General features: G+C 52.9%; 1 protein-coding gene across 3 annotated transcripts in view; it reads right to left on the bottom strand.

The window, feature by feature from the left end:
- Positions 1-4901: 4901 nt before the first annotated feature.
- SLC25A42 (solute carrier family 25 member 42) overlaps positions 4902-9924 on the bottom strand; it is a 30872-nt gene continuing 25849 nt past the window's right edge. For all 3 annotated transcript variants that reach the window (XM_028520813.2, XM_028520812.2, XM_036032625.1), the window contains exons 5-8: positions 9529-9695; positions 8909-9025; positions 8208-8359; positions 4902-7009 (exon numbers count right to left, since the gene is read on the bottom strand). In XM_028520813.2, coding sequence (XP_028376614.1) covers positions 6702-7009; positions 8208-8359; positions 8909-9025; positions 9529-9695 — 744 coding nt within the window. In that variant the 3' untranslated portion in view covers positions 4902-6701. The remainder of the gene's footprint in view (positions 7010-8207; positions 8360-8908; positions 9026-9528; positions 9696-9924) is intronic.

The following is a 9924-nucleotide window of genomic DNA, read 5'->3' as shown; positions in this document are numbered from 1 at the left end:
AGGGGGACACGCCACAGACAAGGAGTGACAGACGCAGACGTCAGGCACAATGGGGTGGGTGCAGCGCTCGTGGGGCAGCCACAGCAGGAAGAACCAATGACAGTTACAGCCCTCACTGTCGTGCATCAAACTGCAGAAACATTTACAGACTCTTTGTGGCACATTTTGCACACACAATAAAGAAGCTAAGAATGAAAAAATACGGTGGAACCGCAGTGAGAGAAAAATAGGGAAGCCTGAAGGTGGTGGTAAAAACCCTGCATTTTCAGGGAGAGGTAAGTATTTTAGTTTTTGTTGACACGTCAACAGCAACTACCACGTATCAGTCCTACTCAGTGACACTTATTCAGTATCTGGAGACACTTGATTGTCACGACAGGAGGGAGAGAGGCCAAGGATGCTTCCCGACACCCCACAGTGCCCAGGACGGTCCCCAACACAGAACAACCTGACCCCAGACATCGGTAGCACCGAGGCTGAGAAACCTACATCACAAGAAACAGACTATATAATTTCCAAACCAGGTGAAGAAAAGGAGGCAAACTTAAAAAACAAACCCCCAAAACAAATCAAATGTTTAACTCAAGAAACAGCCAAGGAGAAAACTAGTACAAAGACAAGACCCCACAAACTGAAACGGGACTTGGGGTGTGCCCACATGCATCTGCAACAAGTTCACTTTGTCAAGTCCTCTGGCCTTCTGCTCGCTATCCCCACCCCACTAGTCCCTGCCTGATCACCACCCGCCTCCCTGGCTGCCACTGCGCTCCCCTCACTCCCCTCTGCAGGCTCCTCGCTCCCTTCTCCCTGTCTCTCCATCCTTACATATTTGTCAGCAAACCCCACTTCCATTTCTGTGGCCCTCAGCGTCTTGGGCAGCTTCACCAGCACGTCCAGTGCTCTTGACCTTCCCCTACAACCCCTCAGTCACATCAGCTCCATCTTTTCTGTTACCTTTCTCTTTCTCCTCATACCCAGCCTATTGGGAAACCTGGAAACCAGCAACATCTTAAAAACCACTGTGACCCAAACATCCACCCTGCCACCACCCTGCTCAGCCTACACTGCTTGTTCCCTTTGCAAATGACTGCCTAGCTGCCAGAGAGGGGCCTATGAAAGGCCCCATTCCTACCTGAGACCCTTTATTCCCTGAGGAGCTGCCTCAGTTTGGGGGCATGAGGGCTTTGAAGGGTGCCCAGCTCTTGAGGGAAAAACCCAGACTTCCTGCCATGCAGACTCTTCTAGAACAGCTGGGGAAAGCCATATGGGCCACAACTTAGAGAAGTGCTGCAGTCCGGCCGCAGCTAGGTCCAGGGGTTCCTGAAAGGTGGGTAAGGCGTCGGCGATGGGAGACAGATGACAACATGCCTCAGAGGACAGTGATGCTCTGTTCCGTTTATTGCAAGTACAAGCAGGTTTTTATACTTTCATTTTTAGCAGTGATTGACATTTGTGGTTAGGTGAAGCAGAAAAAAATCAATACAAAGGTAACCAGGAAAAATATGAAAATTCCCATAGATTCAATTATATTAAACAAAGATTATTTTGACCAGGAGAGCCATAAATTAGACAATTAAAAATAGCTGTACATACAGAATTTGAATGTCTTACTGTTTATTAAAGTTCTCAGAATTTGTCATGGGGCAAAAGGATACGCTAGATTGAATAGAGGTTATAGGAAATTTATTATAAGGCCTTTGTGATGTCTAACTTAGCTGTTTACCTTTTCTGTCTAAAATATTTCTCTATGCACCATGGACTCTGACTCCCTGGTAACTGTTTCTACGTGCTTAATTTATAACAGTTAACCAACTTATTTCTTTGCCTGTCTAATTCTACTTGATATATATTCCTATTCAAGGTAAAGGCGGGGCTGTTACTCCAACAACTTTTAGACATTCAGGGGCTGTTTCATTAGAGGGGATTTTATTCTCTGGTCAAGAAACTATTTTATACAACTTCATTGGAATTATGCAAATCAATAAACCTGAGATACAGGTATCTAACAATCCCACCACCTTTTGATCACCAAAACAAACATGTAAGGAGAGGTAGACAGGAAATTCAGCTACAGTAAACACTTTTTGTTCCTTAGTTAATGAACACCAGGGAGGTCTGCTTCGAGCTAGCCTTTCCATGAAATTTAGACTATTATAAGGCACTTGGACTCCCATCCTTATTGACCATTCTAATGCCACCCTCATTATATGCTCCTGTATAAGGCAATGGGGGATCTGGAACCCTCTGGAAACTTAGCTCCTTTTGGGGGATACCATAATTTGCCAATAATCTAATATGCTACTCAGGGGTATCTCTGGGCTGTGGGTAGGGGCCTATATAGTTTTTTTCTTGTTTTCTTTAAAGACTCTTTGTATCTATGGGTAAGGAACAGGCATGGGAGAGTCTGCCAATAATTCAACCTGTTGTAACTGATTCATGAATTCTTTTTTGGGAACAACTGGGGCTAATTTCTTACTCAAGTTTATAAACACCTTGTTTAAAACAATTTTGGCAGGATTCAATAGTCTAGGGAAAACTAGTTGTCCCTTCAGAATTTCCCTCAAAGTTAATCGTTGACTGTCTTCGAGACTTTTTCTTCTCATGGCCTGTTCTTATGGCAATCAGGGTACAAAGTAAGACCATGATCAATATTAGCAAGGAAATTATTAAGAGCAATCCCCAGGAAAATTAATGCCCCCCTTTGTATGCCACACTCTCTTCCAGGAAGATGGATTCCTTAAATTCCCTTTCCATGTTCAAACCTTGTCAAAAAACATGGTTGGAAGAGGGCGTGGCAGAGAAGGACCAGTTTGCCAGCGGCTTCATCCATTCTAACTGCTGTGACACAGTGCCATAGCCTGGGTGGCTGACAGTAAAGGAAAGTGACTTCTCACTGTTCTGGGGGCTGGAAGTCCAAGCTCAGGGCACTGGCATGGCCAGGAGAGGACCTGCTTCTAGGCTGTAGATGCCACTTCTCATACAGTGGAAGACGGAGAGAGTAGCCAGCTCTTTGGTGTGACTCTTTTAAGGGCACCAATGCCATTGTGAGGGTCCCACCCTCCTGCCCCGTCTGCCCCTAAGCACCTTCCCAAGCTGCACTTCCTAACACCACCATGTTGGCGTTAGGTTTCAGCATAGGGATTTGGGGAGCTGGGGAGACATTGGTCCATGACAGTCTGGAAGATAAAATAGCCAGGACCTGGGCCCCCCACAACAGCATGGAAAACAACACAGGCTGAGAAGGCAGAAGAGTCACAACCAAGGCAAAGACAATATGATCTTAATGGAACACTAGGATTATCAGAAGTCATCTAGAGGCAATAATTTTCCTAGCAAATTGCAAATTAGCGACGTGAGCCTGGGTCTGGTCTCCCAGGTTGAAGGCAGATGCCAGGGCTGAGCCTGGGTAGCTCTTGGTCCAACCCCTTACCCAGAGTCCTCTGGAACCTCAGCCTACACACCGTGCATCCAGACCCGAGCCTGGCCCCCTGCCCGAGTTCCCGCCTCCCCCTTCCCGCATCTGCTCAAACACCCTTCTCGGCTCCCCAGTGCCAATTTCAGGGCTGCTGCCTGACACTCACCCTGTGGGGAATTCCCAGGCCTTGGGGCTTTTCCCAGCACCCCCAGTGGGGTCTTTCCTCCCCTCAACTGCCCTCCAGGATTCCACCTGCCTCCCAGGGTCCACAGCATATTTTTAGACATTTTGCATCACGAACCAGAGCAGCAGCACGCATCGTGCTGCCCATCCCAAGAAGAGCCCCCAGGGTAGACACAAGTCTGAGAACCTTGACTCAGCACAAGGCCCATCGCACATGAGGACTGGGGGGCCACTTCTTGCATGAAGAAGCTGCAGCCACTTCTCTCCAGTGTGTCACTGTCACACCCATTGCTGACTTGCTGGGGCACAAAAACACAAAATGCAAGATTCCTGTTCACATCACTCGACACCATCTTGCCTCAACCACTAGGCCTGCTGTCGTGGGCGGCAGTGTGCAGAACAATTAAGAGGAGAGAAGTAAACGGCCAACACTCATGAAGAGACGCCCGGCCTTGAGAGGGATCACGGGAAGATGTGACTAAAACAGTAAGGAGGTACCACTGGCACCCCCAAGCAAGGAGTCAGGCTGCCAGTCAAGATGTGGCCTGAACCCTGCACAATGCCTGTTGGCACCTAAGTTTACACAGCTGGGCTGGGGAGCACTCTGGCGGTGCCTGGAGGGGCGAGTCCACCGATCACAGTTGGCTGGCCCTTCAAGGACACATCCTAGGAGATTCTCACCGGTGTGTGCAGGGGCCAGAGTGGCAGTCACAGCATCATTTCTGAACTCAAAAAGCTGGCCCAGGAACAAGTAAATACATGGGTTAAACAGTAAATAAGTAAGTACCGCGTTGCTCACCACCTCTACACGAGGCTCCCACTTCTGCCTCGGACAGCGTGCCCGAAATGCCATGGCCACTGGGAGACCTTTTGTGGCCTCACCCTCCTGCACCTGAAGACAGCAGCACTCGTGCCCAAGGCCTCACCCAGCTGCGGAGCAGAGCCCCCAGCACAGGCCAGATGGTGCGGGAGAGAGAAACCTCAGGCCTTTGGGGCCGTGCTTGCTGAGCAGGACACAGCCCACCCTGACCAACCAACGGCCCCGTCCTGCGTGCGTACAGGTCTCTGGAAGGACACTCGATAAACTGATAGCAGGGACGACCCTGCAGGAGGGCCTGGGAGACCCGCTTACTCGGTAAAGGCTTTCATGCAGTTTTCGTGTTCCAGAAAACTATAGTAGAATTAAAAATTCAAACAATTGCATTTTTAAAAAGTTTTATTCACGACTTTATTCAAAAATCTGTCAAAATAAATTCAACCCTGTTTTTGGTTCCTGGTGGAGCCTAAGAAAAGAGACATGGGCAGGAGGAAAAGTCATTTTAATTTTTATTAAATATACTCTCTTGGCACAAATCTTTAAAATATATAAACATTATTTATAAACAAAGTGTCTTCATGGCATCAAAATAACTCCAGACCAGGACAGGCAGCCGGTGGGGAGGGGTATGACCATGGAGGGTGCCAGCCAGGCCCTGTGTGGGGGTTGGGAGAGTGGTGGTGGCGCTAGTGAGGCCCAGGGGTTGGGAGCCACCTTGGGGAGGCACATGGGAGACAGCAGGACCTGGAGGGCCCTCCTGCTGCTGCCCAGCCTGCAGCTCAAAGGAGGGTGCCGCCCAACCAGCCACCCGGTCTCACCCGCCTGGGGCGGACCCCAGTTCCTGATGCTCTCTCTGGCCCAGGGCCCTTGGGCCTCCATCCTGTCTCCCTGTGAGGTGTGCCCCTGCCTCTCCTGAGCACTGGGCAAGACTGGGAGTGGTTAGACACCCAACAGGACAGCATCACAGGCTGCTTGGGCCCCTGGGGACAAGAGTCTGGGAATGATACTAGGGCTGGCCAGCGAACACATGCAAGAAAAGGCACCTCACAGGTCCAAGGCAAGAACAGACATGGAACAGAACGAAGAAGTCACAGTCACGACTGGAAATGCACGTGAGGCAAGCACACAGACCATTTCTCACATTGTAGGCTGGGCCAGCCTTGTCCTGACACCAGACTGGGCTGGTTAGGCACAGGGTCGGCCAAATTTTAAAACCAAAGTCAAGAATCTCCAAACATCATTAGGAAATGGGTGTTTCTGAGTCCCTGTGACACAGAGGGGGCCCAGGAACTTCTCTGCTAGACCAGATACTTGGGGGTGTCCTATGGTACCTCGAATCTCCTGAGCTTCCTACCACAGGCCACACACTGACATGGGCTTTCATTTGGGGAAGATTGCAGCTGCCAGCCACCACCATTCATTCCATTCATGGAAATCAGACAGCCCCATAGTCCTTAAATTTCCCCATAACCAGGCCAAGCACCCGCTCAGATGGGGAGCCAAGGATGTACCAGATGCTACAGGTCCCCCCAGAAGCCCATGGGTGCTTATGGGCTGAGGGTCAGGGCCCGAGGCTCTGCCTCTGTGGGTGCAGCTGTGGGGCATCCTACAGAGGGGAAGACTGGCCCCAGGGCCCACCATGGTGTGGAGCGAGGATCAGGGTAACACTCAGAGAAGGCTCTGCAGCAGAGGAAGGCTCTGGGAAGTGGGGAGTCATGTCACCGGGGAAATAAAGGCAAGACAGTGGTAGGCCGGGGCGGGGCAGGCAACAGGCTGCATTTGTAGCCCACGCTGAGTAGGAGACTGGTCCCATCGTGGACAGGCAAGGCAGGCTCTCCCACATTCTCCAGCTCCTCTGCTCTGAGCACGGACGGGGCCAATGGGCAGGAGGAGTCTGGCTTTGGGCCCAGGGGGCACAGGGTCACAAGAACCAGGAGCATGTCCAAGAGCACAGAATGCCAGGAGGCGGCACTGGTCACTCTGGCATCAGGGTGTTGGGGAGGCAACTCTGGGAGGCAGGGCCAGCCCCACAGGGAGGAGGGAAGAGGAAAGGGGGGTGCTCACTCATTCCAATACTGCACTTCAAGGGCCCCTGGCTTTCCTCGAGGACCCATGGGCGCTGATCCCAGGCCCCCTGGCCCACCTGTTTCCACAAGGCGCTCCCATGTGGCTCTAGGTCAGAGCCAAGGGTTCCCTCACTCCCCAGTCTCCCAAACATTAGGGGTCAGCAGTCCTCTGTGTGCTGGAGCTTGGCTCCCCGACTCAAGAGCCACCAAGTGTGAGTCCCTAGCTCTGCAGGCGCCGCAGCAGGATCTGCATGAGGTCAAAGGTGGTGAAGCTGATGCCCACGGCGATGGGGCCCTTGAGCCAGTTCATGCTCAGGCCCTTGTAGAGGCCACGCACCAAGCCCTCCTCCCGCACGATGGCACCCAGAGTGCAGGCGATGGAGGTGCGTGGGTGGCCTGTGACGCCGGCTGTCTGCATGCGCCTCCGCACCACGTCCAGCGGATACGAGGCCGACTGCCCTATGATGCCCGCGCAGGCCCCGAAGATCATGCGCTCGAAGGGGTAGGGCTGCCGGTGGCCACTGTATTCTGTGGGGAGGGCCACGGGGGTGCTGTGAGGGTGCCACGGGAGCGTACCCCACACCCACAGGCACACCCGGCACCAACACACACTGCTACTGTGTCGCCCCTGCACCTTCCCACTCAGCTGCTTCCTTACCTTCTGGTCATTTTGTTTTTTAAGTTGAAAAATATGTTGTTGTTTTTTTTTTTAAGACAGTAAAGCACAATGAATCATATAACCAAGTCCAAAGCCCCAGAACGAGCTCCCATCGAATCACTCTAGTTCCCTGATAGTGAAGACACCGTCCACCACCCTGCCGCTCCCGCCCTCCCCAGCACGCCCCGTGCAGGCCCCTGAGAACAAACCCAGGATGCCAAACACCCAGCACCACCTCCTGGGACCAAAGGCCCAGAGGATGTGAAACCTACCAACAGGATTTCTCCAAACATGTGTTGTAAATTTATAACTAGGAATTAATATCAGGGAGACCCCATCGTTCACTCGCCACTTTGGAAAAAACCATTAAGCGCCCTGACAGTACCACCTGAGGTGAACATGGGGACAGGGCCCCACGGCAAGAGCAGTGCCCAAAAGAATAAAACCAAAAATGGGGTCTTACACTCCCCACAAGGAGACACTCCTGCATGTCCACCGATAACAAAATCTGCCAACGGCCTAAATGTCCCTCCCTTACCTTGGGGTGAGGGGGGAGGCCGACCCAGGGCTAAAGGGGGAGCCATAGGCCAGCGGACCTCCCACAGGATGGACTCAGTACCAGCGGAGGCAGAGCTGTGCTACCCAGAGGTGTGGGCGGTGGCTCAGCTCTTTACTTTTTACAACCAGGAAACAAGATGAGGCCTTGCTCCTGCCACGCAGAAGCGCCCAAGTGTTGGTAACCACAGAGAGGAAGCAGGCGGGGTGGGGGGGATGGTTACAGTGCTCTCTCTAGTTTTCAAATCCCTCAGAATTATCAAAACACAAGAGGGCACTCCCACTGCACCTTGGTCCCCGCGGGCTTTGTGCAGGTGTCTGTGCTTGCACAGGGGGCTGCCAACACTCTGGACAGCACACTGGACTTTACAAGGCTGCTCTTAAAACTTAGCATTAAAGGTCATGAGTCTGGGTTGCTCGGGCATGGTGTGACGTCATGTGTCTTCTCTTGATTTGGACCCTGAGCTAGTGTCCAGGTCCACGTGACCCATGGTGCTACCTGCCTCTCCTCACCTCTGTGCAGGCTCTTGAGTGTCTCATATGTGAAGAAGCTCAGCCCAGCGTAGGGGATGACCCCCAGCACGGTGGGCGTGAAGCCATGGTAGAGGGTCTTCAGCCCCTCTTCCCGGGAGATGCGGATGAAGACTTGAAAGATGTTGCTGTACCTGCCAGGAGAGAGGGACGGTGGGTAGGCGGCAGACTCTGCCCAGGGAGCAGCCTCCAGCCTCAGTCACGAATTCTCTGCTCCTCCTCCTCGGGCGGCGTGGGTGGGTGGGGTGTGGGCACTGGTGAGTTCCTTCTTCAAGGAACATAACTGCCTTGGGAAAGCTTTGGCATTAGAGGGGAAATGGGTGCCCAGGGCCATACTCTGCCGTCACCACTGGGATCATCTGGGTGTTCAGCTCTCGCCTATTGTTTCTGTGTGTTTTTAACGCATCTATGACCAATCCAAAATGAAGACTCTAGTTTGATGGAAGCAGAACAGATACCCTGGCTTAGAGAGCTTCTTGGACCGGCTACAGAACAGCCTGCCTGGTCTGCCCTGCTGTACCAGGCAGGGTCCACATGGCAGGGGTTGACAATACAGCTTCCTTTTCAGGCTAGACACTGAGGCCCAGACCCAAACCTGGGGGCATGACAGATGGATTCAACCTGTGGGCCCCAATGGCCACAGAGTCCCTAGTGCTGGTGAAGGTCACCATGGTAGGACTCACATTTCCTTTGGGGTCACGGCCATGCGGGCTCGGACCAGATCCAGGGGGTAAGTAATTGAAGCAGCTGTGGTTCCAGCGAGTGCCCCTGCGAGGAGGCGAGGCCAAGGGGGCAGGGCTCTGAAAGGGGGAAAGGGGTTAGGAGAGATGGTGAGACCTCAAGGCCCGAAGAAGGGAGGCCCAGCCCAAGGCCCACAGGTCTCAGTGTGGTAGAACCAAGGACAGGTGGGTTGGCTTCCTGGTAGCTGAGCTGGTGGGGTCTCTCGGACAATTTAATCAGTGAATGATAGGGACTTTCCCTTGCAGCCCTCCTGGGTTCAGACATGGTGAGCACATGAAAAGAAGACAGGTGAGCAGGCCCTGACTAGTGCGGCTCAGTTGGTCGGTCACTATCCTGCCAAATGAAAGGTTGCCAGTTTGATGCCTAGTCAAGGCACATGCCTGGGCTGTGGGCCAGGTCCCCAGTCAGGATGCAAGAGGTGACCAATTGATGTTTCTCTTCCTCTCCTCTCTTTCTCCCTCCCTTCCCCTCTAAGAATAAATAAATAAATAATGTAAAAAGACAGGAGAGCAGGGTGACAGGAGAGAGTTGAGAGAGTTGGGAGGCGGGTGTATGTGCTCACTCTCCATGGAAGCCATAGTAGCAGCCCAGGACTCGCTTGTACTCTTCGTGTGCGCTGAACTGGATGGCAGCGTAGGGCACCACGCGCACCATGGTGGCCGAGTTCCCACGCCACAGGCTGAGGAAGCCCTCGTGGAGGTAGGTGAAGTAGAGCAGCCGGAGGGCCTCCTAGATGGGGGGGAGGGGGGGGGGCGGGCGGGGCAAGGTCAAAGCCTCCACCTGCCTCTTTCCCACTCTGCTTGCCCTTTCCCCTCCCCACTCCATGAACGCCTGGCCTTATTTTGTCCAGCCTGTGTCTGGGAGCCCCACCTCACCCCCCACATTCTCTGCCTATGCCCAGTCCCCGGTTCTGGGAACTGTAAAGTGACCAGGTTTGCAAAGCAGGCTCAGAGTCCCA

Source organism: Phyllostomus discolor, chromosome 8 (genome assembly GCF_004126475.2).
Source record: "Phyllostomus discolor isolate MPI-MPIP mPhyDis1 chromosome 8, mPhyDis1.pri.v3, whole genome shotgun sequence".
NCBI classification, from domain to species: Eukaryota; Metazoa; Chordata; class Mammalia; order Chiroptera; family Phyllostomidae; genus Phyllostomus; species Phyllostomus discolor.
The sequence above is the reverse complement of the archived record's forward strand: the minus strand, read 5'-3'. Positions and strand labels throughout refer to the sequence as shown.